The sequence below is a fragment of the Saimiri boliviensis genome, chromosome 3 (genome assembly GCF_048565385.1).
Source record: "Saimiri boliviensis isolate mSaiBol1 chromosome 3, mSaiBol1.pri, whole genome shotgun sequence".
In the NCBI taxonomy this organism is placed as follows: domain Eukaryota; kingdom Metazoa; phylum Chordata; class Mammalia; order Primates; family Cebidae; genus Saimiri; species Saimiri boliviensis.
The window spans coordinates 1,254,500-1,267,993 of record NC_133451.1 but is presented as its reverse complement, the minus strand read 5'-3'; the positions used below and the strand labels follow the sequence as shown (position 1 = coordinate 1,267,993).

Below are 13,494 nucleotides of genomic sequence, written 5' to 3'. Positions count from 1 at the left end.
GCGTGCTTGTGGCTGCGGCCACTGAGGACTTTACTGGGTCACTCCGCTTTTGGTTCTGTCCCGTGTCTCTCCTCCTGCTGACCAAATGGTCCTGGGGGCTGCTTGGTCTCCTGGGGCCAGTCTGGGGGGTAGACCGGCCAGAACCCTGGCTCCAGCTCTGCCCTTTCCCAGCTGCTGTGGGGCTGATAGTGGCCCCACCCTGTGCTCCCTGCCTGGCACAGGGTGGTTGGGTGGGGCCTGGAAGCTGCCATGCTTCTGTGACACCTCAGAGCCCTCCTTTCTCCACGTGGCCCCAAACGAAGCTTAGTTGTGTCATATGTGAAAGGAATGGGTGTTAGTGGTTTTTAACCAGCTCGTTCTGGGAAGGTAGGGGCACAGTGGACTTTAGTAGGTTTTAACCCTTTTCTTCCATTGCTCTGTTTCTTGTCCCTTCAAATTTACAAATGGAAGCGATGCCAGGCAGAGAGTGGAGCATTCTGTGTGAAATATTGGTGACCCCATCGGGGATTCCAGCAGCCACGCGGTAGCCCAGGGGGAAAAGGGCAGCCGTGTTCCTAAAGCCCCGTGCTGCGATCTGTGCCCTCCAGTGTCACGGGTCCCTCCTGTCCCCCTGCATCATGAAGCTGCCCTGGGGTCTCAGGGGATCTCGGAGGGTATGGGGGGTCTTGGGGAGTCTCAGACAGGTCTGGGGTGGGGGTCTTGGAGGGGTCTCAGAGGGCCTCAGGGGGTCTGGGAGCCCCTGTGCCTGAGGGCGATGGTGGTGGATGTCTGTGGTCTGTGTCCAGTCTTGTCAGCGAGCTGAGGCACACACAAATCTGTCTTTCCTGTAGATTTTTAATTCACTTTTTACAAATATCACAACATTAGAATGGAAAGCCCTCGTCAGCCCGTGCACAGTGGGCAGCGTGGAGCAGGTCGTGGCCACGGGGCCGCGGTGGTGCAAGGCTGAGCACTTGCTTCTGTCTTGCAGGCGTCCGACCTCCGATCATGAACGGGCCCCTGCACCCGCGGCCCCTGGTGGCACTGCTGGATGGCCGGGACTGCACGGTGGAGATGCCTATCCTGAAGGACGTGGCCACTGTGGCCTTCTGTGATGCGCAGTCCACGCAGGAGATCCACGAGAAGGTACCACTACGTACTGTCCTGGGGCTGCCAGAGCCGCATGCCAGAGGGGAGTGGGGAGGGACGGGAGCATGGGCCGCAGCAGGTGTGGGTGCCACTGGGACAGGTGCGGCCTCTGTCCCTTTCGCCCCGCCCCATTAGGAGATGGACATGGAGTTTCGCCTGTAGCTTCTGGATTCATTTTCAGTTTTCTCCCAGAGAGCAGGTCCTCAGGACGCTGCCTCTGTTGCAGGACCAGAGTGAATTGCTTCCCCTGGCCCCGGGCGCACAGCGGTCTTTGCATGGGCATGGGTGGTCTCGGCATTGTCCAAGACCTGGCTGTGGTCCAGCAGTGGGCAGCCTTCGGGCAGCCTTCCTGAGTCGTGTTTGCTCAGGAGACGCACAGGCTCCTCCGTGATGAGAAACAGGTTGGTCTGGCTTCTCCTTGTAGCCAGGGGTCAGTGATTCAGAGCAGCTTTTCCAGAAGACAGACGAAGAAGCTGGGTCCTCAGGAGCTAACAGGACAGACTACAGTTGCCCAGGCTGCAATCCAGACAAGCCCAGAATCTGCAGGAACAGACGGGCCCTGCCAGTTCTGGCCTGGGGTGTTGGCTGTTCTCGAAGAAGTGGCTGAGGAGTTGAATTTGGCTTTGGCGGCATCACTGGCCTGCAGGGCGTGGGGCCTGCTGGGATATCCATGGCCTGGAAGGTGACACCTGGAGTGAGGGTGACCTGGACTCTGATGTGCCGCACAGTGGGCATCCAGCCTGCCGACATCTGGGGAAACTTGAGCCTGGATTTTAGGGGACCCCACACTGCCTGGCCCCAGGTGCCTGGCAGGAAGAAATGGGACAGCCCCTTCAGCGGAACATAGCATCAGCCTCGGCCTCAGCTCATTTCTACAAATCATTGCCTGGCACGGGGTCCATCAGATGCAGTGGAGATAACCAGGCAGTCAGGAGATGGCAGATGAGGCAGAAAGCCCAAAAGCCAGGAAAGGCAGTGCGGGTCCACCAGCGCTCGCCGAGCTGACCACGGCACGGTGACCCCAGCACAGTCCTCAGGAGGAGGCTGGGCTGGACACCCACGAGGAGCTGCTGACCCTAAAACGGGGCGTAGCGCCTCAGAGGAGAAAGTGAGGTGTGGATCTGAGAAACGCCGAAGCTGAATGGGAGAACAGAGGGGCGGGGTTAGCAGCCAGCTGCGCAGTGCAGGCAGGAGGGTGAGCCACCCTCGCAGACACTTCGGAACAAGAGAGGAGGGGCTGGAAATGATAGCGGCAGAAGCATTTCCAAAGGGAACGTGGTGCTGAAGAGTGGCGTGCGTCTGCGGGGGCGGGCGGTCGCTCTGCAAACGCTTCCTGGTTTCTTACGCAGTTAGATGCGCGCCTGTAATGCAGCCTGGCAGCCACACTTCTTAATCTCAGAGGCTTGGAATGCAGACCTGCATGTCGTGCTCTCTGGCAGCTTTAACTCATCATAGCCCAAACCAGGACACCCTCCGGCTGCCCCAGGCAAACACCGGCCACCTCCCTTGGCGTCTTCAGCAACAGGCAGGGTGACCTCAGCAGCGTGATGGCAAATGAAGAGCTGATTTCAAGGGCTGCACGCTGTCTGATCTCTTCATCCTCGGGTGGAGGCATCAGTGTGACAGAAACCATTGCCAGGGTGCAGGTGGGGGAGCCGCCAGTGGGCCAGTGTGCCGGAATCTGCACGTGAGCACATCACACGGATGGGTCCACACGCGTGCAAGGCCAGGTGTACACCTGAGGAGTCACGCAGTACCAGCTCGGTTTTGACAGTGCCCCGTTAGGTACAGTTTTCTCATTGGGAAGCTGGGTGTGTATTAAAGATACACACGTATGGAACAGAAAAGAGGCACCTAGTAAACTCTGAAAATCGTAAGTCATGCTAAAACAAGGTCTGCCAACGAATTGGAAAACTAAGGCAAAACAGAGTTTTTCTAAAATTGCAGGAATCCCAGACTGCCTGGACAGGTTCGTGTAAAATGCAAATCAGTGGGCCGCCCCTGGTCGGGCTGGGGCCGTTGTGGTCCTTGGCGGGAGACAGACTCCCTGCTCCGCACCCGGACTATACAGCCCAGGGCAGAGAAGGGACACATGAAATACACAGAAAACTGCCCCAGGGGACGCAGCAGTGTTCTTGGAAGAGACAGGAGTGTTGGGAAACGTCCTGGCATCCTGGAGGGGCCTGCAGCAGCCCCTAACCAGAAGCAGAGCAGGTGCCGCTGAAAGGGGCCCCAGAGAACTAGGAGAACTTGAAATTAAAAACGTGAGTGAAAATCTAGTAAGAAGAGGGCAATTGCAGAAGCCCGAGATGGGGAGAGAGGCCACGGCCCCCCCGAGGGCTGTGTGTCCAGACGGGAAGAGGCCATGGCCCCCACCCCCCGGGCTGCGTGTCCAGAGATGGGAGGAGGCCACAGCCCGCGCCCCCAAGGGCTGCGTGTCCAGAGATAGGAAGAGAGAGGCCTCGGCCCCCCGGAGCTGCGTGTCCAGAGATGGGAAGAGAGGCCGTGGCCCCCTGGGGCTGCGTGTGAGTCTGCAGGGCTGCCTGGGTGCTGAGTCCCCGTGTCATGGCCTGTGGTCCCGCAGGAGGACTTGGCTACCCATGCTTTCTTGCCACTAGGGGTGGCCAGAGGACGAGGTCCAGCACCCAGTGGAGCGGGGCCTCTCCCTGCCGTGCCCTCCCTGTCCCTGCTGGCTGGAAACCAGCTGTGATGGGTGGAGTGTGGGGAGCCACCTTGGACCGTGAGGGGAGCCACATGTTGGGAACCACGGAGCAAGGAGACTGGAGGCAGGGACCCTTGTGACTGTGGAGAGAGCAGCGGGCCCGAGGGCCACCTGTCTCCAGGCTGTGGCATGGGAGGAAACTGAAGGCCTGCTTCGTGTGTCACTGTTGGTCAGGAATTTCTCCTCCTGGTGCGGAAGCTTCCCACACAGCTGATTGGACGTCACCGCTGTCTCAATGCTGTGGAGGGAGAGAATGTGATGCCGTCAGTGCAGTCATAGGAAAAACAAGAAGAATGTTGGGGCCTGGGAGGCACCCTGCTGTTCAGGTTCAGGATTTTACTGATACCAGGGTGGGGGATGTCACCCACCAGGACACAAGACTCAGCCCAACACTGCACATCTGATGGAACTGCTGAGCTGGAAGGAGGAAGCCCTGGGAGCCGGGAGGCTGCATCCGGTGCAGGCTATGGGGCCTGGAGTGGCAGGGTGGCTCTGGGAGGGCACAGGACGCAGGGGCCCCCGAGGACCTGCAGCCAGCTGAACAGCTGTGCTCCTGCAAGATGGAGCAGCTCCAGGCTTCGGGGGTGGGTAGCTCGCTGGGAAGTCCTCACTGGACAGAGGTGCTAGGGCTGGAGAGGAAATGAAGCAATAGAAATCCAGGAAAAATACAAAAGCTGGCATTGTCAGGGCGGGGGGCGTGCAGGACCGTCCTAGAGCCCCTCAGTCTCAGAGGCGGCCGGCACAGAGACAGGCTGTCGTGGGTCTGACCTTAATACCGGGTCACAGTGTCTTCCAGGACCACGAGGACAGGCCACGCCACCGGGTGCAGGGGCTGTTTCCAGGCAGACTGACCAGTGCCTGGCCAAACCTCAGGTCTAGTGCAGCCCCCACAGGGCGTGTCCAGGAGCCACTCTCAGGTCTAGAAGACCCAGCTGGGCAGTGTTGGCTCCACCAAGAGTGGACAGGACAGGGCCGGGCACGGTGGCTCAAGCCTGTAATCCCAGCACTTTGGGAGGCCGAGGCGGGTGGATCACGAGGTCAAGAGATCGAGACCATCCGGGTCAACATGGTGAAACCCCGTCTCTACTAAAAATACAAGAAATTAGCTGGGCATGGTGGCGCATGCCTGTAATTCCAGCTACTCAGGAGGTTGAGGCAGGAGAATTGCCTGAACCCAGGAGGCGGAGGTTGCGGTGAGCCGAGATCGCGCCATTGCACTCCAGCCTGGGTAACAAGAGCGAAACTCTGTCTCAAAAAAAAAAAAAAAAAAAAAGAGTGGACAGGACAGAGGATCAGAGATAGCCCTACCCAGTGGGACCCAAGGACACGGGCAATGGCTTTTTAGATGTGTGGGCCAGGGACTGGGGAGCCGGTGACTTCTGGGCCCCTGGGTGACCGTTTGGGAACAGCAGCGGCTCCCGGACTGCAGATGCTCGCTGCCTACATAAGCCACCACTGTGTGAATGCAGAGCGTTAGAGGAACTTTTGAAAGAGAATGTTTACTCCCTGAGGCTATAACAACGCAGAAAATACAACGTTTTCTGTAGAAAATGTGATACTACAGAAGTAAAGGTCAGTTTGATTAAATGGCAGTTAGAAATAACACTGCAAGGCTGCGTGCAGTGGCTGCTGCCTGTAATCCCAGCACTTCAGGAGGCCGAGGCAGGTCCATCACCTGAGGTCAGGAGTTCAAGACCTGTCTGGGCAACACAGTGAAACTTTGTCTCTACTAAAAATTCAAAAATTAGCTGGACATGGTGATGGATGCCTGTAGTCCCAGCTACTGAGGAGGCTGAGGCAGGAGAATCACTTGAACCCAAGAAGCAGATTGAACCCAAGAAGCAGAGGTTGCAGTGAGCCGAGATCGTGCCACTGGACTCCAGCCTGCGCAACAGAGCGAGACTGTGTTCCAGAAAGAAAAGAAAGAATGACGTAGCAAAATAAATTTTAAAAATAAAAACAGGTTGACAGATAGGGGTTTTGGGTATTTTCAATTTGTGTGCCAACCTAAGGGTGAATGACATACTCAGAGCAGTGCGGGGGCCGAGCCTATTATCCCAGTGTATCGGGAAGCTGAGGCCAGAGGGTCGCTTGAGCCTAGGAGGTCAAGGCTGTAGCAGGCCGCGATTGCACCACTGCAGTCCAGCGAGACCCTGTTTGTAAAACAAATCAGTGGAAAAGTTCATATATTCAGAGACTTCTCCCAATCAGTAGGAAACGGAAAAATCCCAGTAGAAAGTGGATGAGGGTGGTGAGAACCGGGGTCGCCGCCGGTAACCACTGCCTGTTCTGCGCCGAGCCCTGCACCAGCCATGCCGAGGGAGCCTGATGCTGTCCCTTCATATGGAATAGAAAGGGCTGAGCCAGTCTGCTTTGGCAGTCTGTGGAAATCTGAAGCCTGTGGTCTTCGGCCCAGCCCCACCCTGGGCCTGCATGTGGCTGCGCGTCATAGAGAAACTTCTGCCCCGATGGTGACCTGATGTGAGCAGCAGTGTGACAGAATAAGCCACACCTGCGTATGAGGTTCGGAAAGGTAAGTATGACATACCTGAGTCCTGAGCACAGGAGAAGCAGGTGGCGGAACTCCGTGGCAGGAGGTGGGCGTGGCAGGCCCCTTCCTGACCCTCTGAGAATCGGCTGCCACCAGGAGCATCCTGGGGTCTGTTTCCAGCCCAGTAGCCGTGAGCTTGGGCACCTGGCTTTCTCCAGGCCTGCTCTGAGCACCAGAGTTGAAGGCACTGAGCAGAGTGGGGCTGAGTCCCTGGTGGTGGAGGGGACACATCTGTGGGTGTTGACTCAGCCTGGCTTCTGGGAGGCCGCTGCGTCCTGATCTAAAGGGGCAGGCCTGGCTGCACCCACCCCCTGCAGACTTCCTCCACGGGAGACCGATGCCGTAGCCAGGGGTGGAGAAGTGTGAGGGGGAAAGGAAGGTAGACCCCGAGGCTGACAGTAGCTGCGGCGCCGTGGCCTGCAGACCTGTGGGTGACGTGGCCACCACAGGGTGACGCCCACACCGGCGGCTCTGGCCTTGCAGCTGTGCACAGGCCAGCCTGGTACGGGGCCTCCAAGCCACATTCAGATTCCTGTTGTGCAAATGCACTCACCCGTACTGCATTGTTAAAAATACATTCAGTAGGGAAAAGGGCAAGGGCCTGAAAAAAGTGTACCAAGAGACGTGCCCGGGCAAGTTACTGCAGCTACTCAGGGAGGCTGCTTGCTTTTCACTGCCCAGCCGTCTTGAGCTGCTGCGGCTGGGTGGGGGCGCCCCGGGCCTGCAGGAGGCCCTCGGCCGACGCGTTTCCGCTTCCCAAAGCTTATCTTGATGGGAGAAACACACTTTCACCATGGAAGAGTCAACGCGGGAAGCCACCTGAAAGCTTCGCAGTAGGGACATTCGCATGGATCTGGTCTGATTATGGGGGAGGTGACGTGCTGCGGTTTACAGTTGACTTTTCCAAGGCCGCGGCTGAACGCTTGGGGTGAAGGCAAGCCAGTGCCTCTGTACACACAAGCCCGTCCTGTGCACTGTGGGTCTTTCCAGCCCGTTTACACAGCCTGTTCACACCGCCTCTACACACACACCGTGGGACGGGCCCCTGTAGGTCCAGCTGCGCAGGCCGGCCGCCCGGGCTGATGACTGCTGCCAGGCCTTCCTGACCCCAGGGCCCATCTCCCACGTGCCGCTGTCTGCCGCTCGCATGCGCAGCCCTTGCTGCCCACAGTGGGTGCTGACGAAGCTTCACCTGCAGGCGACTCCCCTCAGCTGTGGCTGCTCTGCCAGGCTGCCCGAGGCGGCCTCTGTGGTGTGTGGCCGCCCATCTCCAGTGCACGCAGCACAGGGTCTTCCTGGCGCCTCCACGTACAGCCACGCACCAGCCGCCCACTGCCGGCCTCCACCTGTGCTGTCCTCCGTGGCCTCACTGGATCCACACTGCTGGTTCAGTGTGGTGCACCAGGGGTGTGCACCCATGCAGCCTCAAAGCCCTCCCAGGAGCCCAGGGCCAGCCGTCAGCCCTGTCCGTGAATTGATGAGTGTTAGGCCCATTCGTCCGTGGTCTGTGCAGATGATTCCCTTCCCACAGAACACTCAGGCCAGCCCAGGGCTCCCCTGCTCTGCTACCCAGAAGGGAAGCTGTGCCAGCCTCAAAGGCAATCATCTGTTCTGGCCGAGCTGGCAGTCCGGGCACTATCGGAGAAGGGGTTGCAGCTGGGTGGTGAGCGTCTTGCTGGGGGCCGCCCTCACCCCACCCATGTGTGCCGGCCCAGCACCAGCTGTTCTGCCCAGCCCCAGGCAGAGTCAGCTCCCACAGGACACCCTGCAGTCCAGCAACCCAGGCACTGCTGCCAGGGGGCCGAAGGCTCGGCACGGCAGGGAGGGAGGGAAGGACACTACCCAGGCCCCTGGCAACCTGGGGGCTGAGCTTGCACTGTTGATCTGTCAGGAGGCCCTGTGGCCCCACTGGACAGGTGGTAGGTGGGAGTCGTGTCCTCATGGGAGGTGCAGTGTGTCCCCCAGGACTCGGACATGCCCACGTGGATGAAGTCTGCATCCTGGTGTCCTCAACCACCAACCATGGCTGTTTCCACAGCGTCTGCACCATGTGGGCGTTGTCATACATGGGCATGGGTGTGTGGGATGGACGTGTGCAGGTGGTTCACACCCTCCTCCGCCCCATGCCCAGTGCCACGCCTGATTCTTCTGCCTGGCACTTCCTCCACCCGTGTGCCTCTGATCCCCACACTGCCCCTTCCCTCCTTGGGGTCCCCTCTGGGCTGGGGGTACCTGGGAGCTTTTGGCAGGGCGCGGTTGGCCGTAACCACAGCGGCTCCTGGTGCTGGCTAAGTGGAGGCACCGTGGTCAGGCTGCTGTGTGCAGGTCCACATTCACTGTAGCCCTTCCGGTCTAGGATTTGTCATGGAAACTGAAAAAGAGAGAGTGGCTGTTGTGAACACAGCTCCCCAAGCCTCGCCGGCCGTGCTGTGCACTGTGCCTGCTGTGGGCAGCATTTCTGGGCGGGTTCTCAGGTGACACAGGGCAGTCGTGCTCCTGTGGTCATGTCCTTGTGGCTGGGTGGCCGCTGCCTGTCTCTGCCCACGTGCTTGTGTGTCCTGAGGACTTGCTGCTTTCTGTCCGCAGCTCTGGGCCTGCAGGTCTCGGGTGCCCCGCCTCTTCCCTCGCAGCTGCACCTGCTCAGCATCCTTCCCAGGTGTGGCTGCGCCCCCCTGTTGTGTCCTTGCCTGGCGGGGACCCCATTTCCTCCATGAGGCTGAGCAGACTCTCAGGGTGGGGTGCATGCTCAAAGGGAAGCATCTCAGCCACCACAGTGGGAAGTGGGCAGCTCTGACCAGCTCTGGCGTGCGCCCTGCGCAATGCTGAGGGGGCTGTGGCAGGAATTGCCGGGACTCAGGATGCCCTGGTGGGGGTGAGGGGCAGCTCGTGGTGGGGAAGCGAGTGTTAGTGTGGCCTCCCCCGGTGTTTGGGCTGGTGCTTGGGGAACGGAGCCTGAGGACCACGGTCTGATCTCCCAGCCGGGCTGATCCCTGCCCTGAAGGCCGAGGCCAAGGATCTGCAGGCGCTGGCTCAGGGGTGTGCTTTCTCCCCGCCGCAGGTCCTGAATGAGGCCGTGGGGGCCCTGATGTACCACACCATCACACTCACCAGGGAGGACCTGGAGAAGTTCAAAGCCCTGCGTATCATCGTCCGGATCGGCAGTGGTTTTGACAACATCGACATCAAGTCGGCTGGGGATTTAGGTAGGCTGGCCCCGAGTTCTCTCCTGTGCCCGTTTGCGCGAGCTCCGTCAGGCTTGCTGCTTCCATGGAGGCTTCGCTGCCACATCAAGGACCCCACCGCATGTCACTGGGTGGCAGTGGCGTGTGGTCCCGTCAAGGGCCGGCGTGAGGTTGCAGCCGTTCCGTTCCTCACAGAGCCTCACCTGCGGACACATGCTCTTGTGGGCAGCAGGAAATCCAGCTGCAGCCTCACATGCGAGCAGCTGCTGCCATGTGGGTCTTTGTGCACATCGGGCTGGTGCCCCTTGCTGGGGTGCCAGGGCCCTGGGGTGGGGGGCAGGGGTCTCAGTGTATGGCTGTAATAGGCTCATAGGTCTCTGTCCCAAGACACGGCGGGAACAGCGGTGTGTTTCACAGCCCAGCACACGTGCACACACGCGTGGAACACGTCTGCGTCGTGCACGCGCACATCAGAACAAACTCGAGGAGCAGTGCTTGGCCGTTCTGCGCGGAGTGCACGTTCCGTTTTCTGCCGTGCCCAGTCTGTTTTTTCTCCTTCTCGATCCTGGTGACAGACGAGGTCATACCTTGCTGGTACCCACGGGTTGGCCAGATCACGGCGTGGCCTTGCCTCCCCGTTCCTGGGATGCAGCTCACGGCGCTGCAAAGTCGGAACCGCTTGTGTTCCTGCCGGAGACGCAGGTGGTGTTGGAAGCCGTGCTTCCTGTTCGCGGTTTCCTCCTGTGTTGGCTTGAGCTGCTTCGCCGACACACGTGGGCCAAAGCCGCGTGCAGCCCTGTCCCGCCTTGGTTTCTGTGGGCAGTGTCCCGGGAGGGGCCGGCCGTGCTGTCGGGGGCAGGCCTGGGCGCTTTCTGAGCGGCCCCTGCTGTTTACCGTCTCCCTTGGCCTTGCCGTTTCCCAGGCCAGGGCTCTGCTTTTCAGCCAGGGACGGTCTGGGGCGTCTCTGGGATCTGGCCGCCCTCAGGAGGCCTTTGTTCCAGTCTCGTGCCTGGCTTGGTTTTCCTTCCTTGCTTAACATTTTTACGTCCCAGCGAGTTGTGTCTGGGGGCTGTTTGGGATCCCGCCCTTGGCCTCATACAGCCCCCGCTCGCGCCTCCCCACGTCAGGCCCCGCCTGGCCCTTGGGAACCACGTGTGGAACCACGTGGTCCTGTCCAGCCTCTGGGCATGAGTGCAGCTCTGTCCTGGCGCCCTGCTCCTCCTCCTCGCCAGGGAGACAGATGGCCAGTTAGATGGAGGGCCGGTTGGACGCAGGAGTGTGACCACCCGGATGGGATAGGAAGTGCAGAGCCGTGCAGGGCGGGGTGCTGGCCGGGGAAGGGCCTGCCTAGGCCAGGAGAGTGGAGTAGGGGTCACATGGAGGACGTCACACAGCGGGCACACATGGGTGTGCCCGGCCTAGCTATTCGGGAGAAATGGGATGGATTCGCTTTCCAGGAATGGCTCCAGCTTCGGTGTTACTGACTGCGGGGTGTGGGGCATGGAGGGTGGAAGGAGCTGCAGGGGCCCCACTTGGCCTGGCGGAGCCCCAAGGACATGTGCAGATGCCCATGTATGTGTGCTGGTGGGCCAGCACCCAGATTCTGACCTGGCCGCAGCTTCCCAGGGAGGAATTGGGGCAGTGGTGATCCTGGGCTTCCAGTGCTGAGTCGGGAGGGGTCAGGGCAGTGTCTCCGCCCGAGCCCCAGCGCACAGGAGCCGGGGCCTCGTGAACCTTAAGTGGAGGCGGGGCTTGGGCTGCAGCGCGCAGGGGCCTGGCTGCTTACTCTGCCACCCCCAAGCCTGTGAGATGCGCTTGGTGGCCTCCCAGGGTGGCCTTGGGGACATGTCCCTTGGCTTCTTCCTTGGGAAGCTTCCCACCTGCCCCGGCCCCAGCGGCCCTGGTGTCCTCCCGGGGCTGGACCCGGTCCGGGGCTGACCGCCGTGTCCTTGTCCCCGCAGGCATCGCCGTCTGCAACGTGCCTGCGGCGTCCGTGGAGGAGACGGCCGACTCGACGCTGTGCCACATCCTGAACCTGTACCGGCGGGCCACCTGGCTGCACCAGGCGTTGCGGGAGGGCACGCGAGTCCAGAGCGTCGAGCAGATCCGAGAGGTGGCGTCCGGCGCCGCCAGGATCCGTGGGGAGACCTTGGGCATCATCGGACTCGGTGCGTCGGCCGCAGTTCCGCGCCTGTGCCCCCTCCAGTGTCTGGCGCTGCCACCGTTCGGCCATGCCTAGGAGGAGACGCCCAGGGCTGGGCAGGGCTACGGGTGTCGGTCCCCACCCAGGGCAGGACTGAGTGTGCACAGCCCAGGCGCCGGTCCCGGGAATCCCAGGCTGTGTGCCCTACCCACAGAGACGTCACAGCACACACACGGGCATCACACGGGCGTGCGCACGTGTCACGCAGACGTCACTGCACACACAGCACACACAGCCTCACACGGACATCACAGCACACACGTGGACCTCACGGGCCTGCACAGACGTCACACAATCCCATAGCACACGTGTGGACCTCACACAGTTATCACAGTACACATATGGACCTCATGGGCACACACAGACATCACACACAGATGTCACAGCACACGTCGGCCTCACACGGGCCTGCACAGACGTCACGCACAACTCCACAGCACACGTGTAGGCCTCACAGACATCACAGTACACATGACCTCGTGGGCACACACAGACATCACATATGGATGTCAGCACACACGTGACCTCACGGGCACATACAGATGTCACAGCACACAGCTATCACACGACACACAGGCATCACGTGTGGACATCACAGCACACACATGACCTCATGGGGACACACAGATGTCACAGCACACACTGCTATCACACAGCACATGGACATCACACCTGGATGTCAGCACATAGCTATCACATGGCACATGGGGACATCACACGTGGATGTCACAACACACACATGACCTCACGGAGACATATAAATGCCACAGCACACACTGCTATCATATGGCACACACGGACATCCCATATGGACGTCACAGCACACAGCTATCGCATGGCACACGGGGGCATCACGTGGACGTCACAGCATGCACATGACCTCACGGGGACATAGAGATGTCACAGCACACACACAGCTATCACACGGCACACGGGCATCACACATGACCTCACGGGGATACATTGTTAGTTGTGGGCACATACGCAGCTAGACACGGACATACATGTGTACACACAACATCAACCACAGTCTGGCATGTGCTCACACTTCAAGGTCCCTGGAGCTGGCTGTGTGGGCTCTGCTTGGGGGCAGGGCCTCCTCCCCCTGGTGCTGGCCCTGGTCTCATGGAGTGGTTTGACCCCCGTGTTCCCTCACTCTTGATCTGCCTGCTCACTCTGCAGCTGCCTGTCCTGGGCCCAGCGCTGTCCTAGGTCCGGTGCGCGGCAGGCCCCACACAGCCAGGCCCAGGTTGAGCTCAGACCAGCAGGCGTGTGCGTGTGCGTGTGCGTGTGTGTGTGTCTGTGTATGTCTGTCTGTGTGTGTCTGTGTGTGTGTATGATGTCTTGAAGGAAAGTGGAGCTGGGAGAGGGCAGGTGTGGGGAGCCCCATAAAGGAGGGAGGAGAATCTGGGCTGGGCCCAGGTGTGGGCTGGGAAGATGCTCCCTTAGAGGGTTCATGGAGAGGGTGGGTTGGGGGGGTTCCTTTTCTGAAGACCCCCCGGACACTGTGGCCTAGGTAACTGCCTCCCCAGGAGGCCCCATGGGGATGTGAGAACCAGGGACTCCCCTTGACCAGCGGGCCCCCTGCTTCCCAAACATCCAGACAGCCCACCCCTGCTGACCGCTGTCCTTCTGCCAGCGTGTGGGAACAGGGACATGTTGGGTGGTCTTGGTGAGGATACCATACCTCAGCTAGTGGGAGAGGTTG

At 60.2% G+C, this 13,494-nt stretch overlaps 1 protein-coding gene across 9 annotated transcripts in view; it reads left to right on the top strand.

Moving 5' to 3' along the window:
- CTBP1 (C-terminal binding protein 1) overlaps positions 1-13,494 on the top strand; it is a 35,287-nt gene that overhangs the window by 11,471 nt on the left and 10,322 nt on the right. For 8 of the 9 annotated variants that reach the window (XM_074395767.1, XM_039468104.2, XM_039468102.2 and 5 more), the window contains 3 exons: positions 971-1,125; positions 9,460-9,604; positions 11,545-11,751. In XM_074395767.1, the coding sequence (XP_074251868.1) occupies positions 971-1,125; positions 9,460-9,604; positions 11,545-11,751 (507 nt within the window). Of the gene's footprint in view, positions 1-970; positions 1,126-5,114; positions 6,384-9,459; positions 9,605-11,544; positions 11,752-13,494 lie in introns of those variants that run through there. The other variant, XM_074395769.1, reaches the window with a different exon arrangement.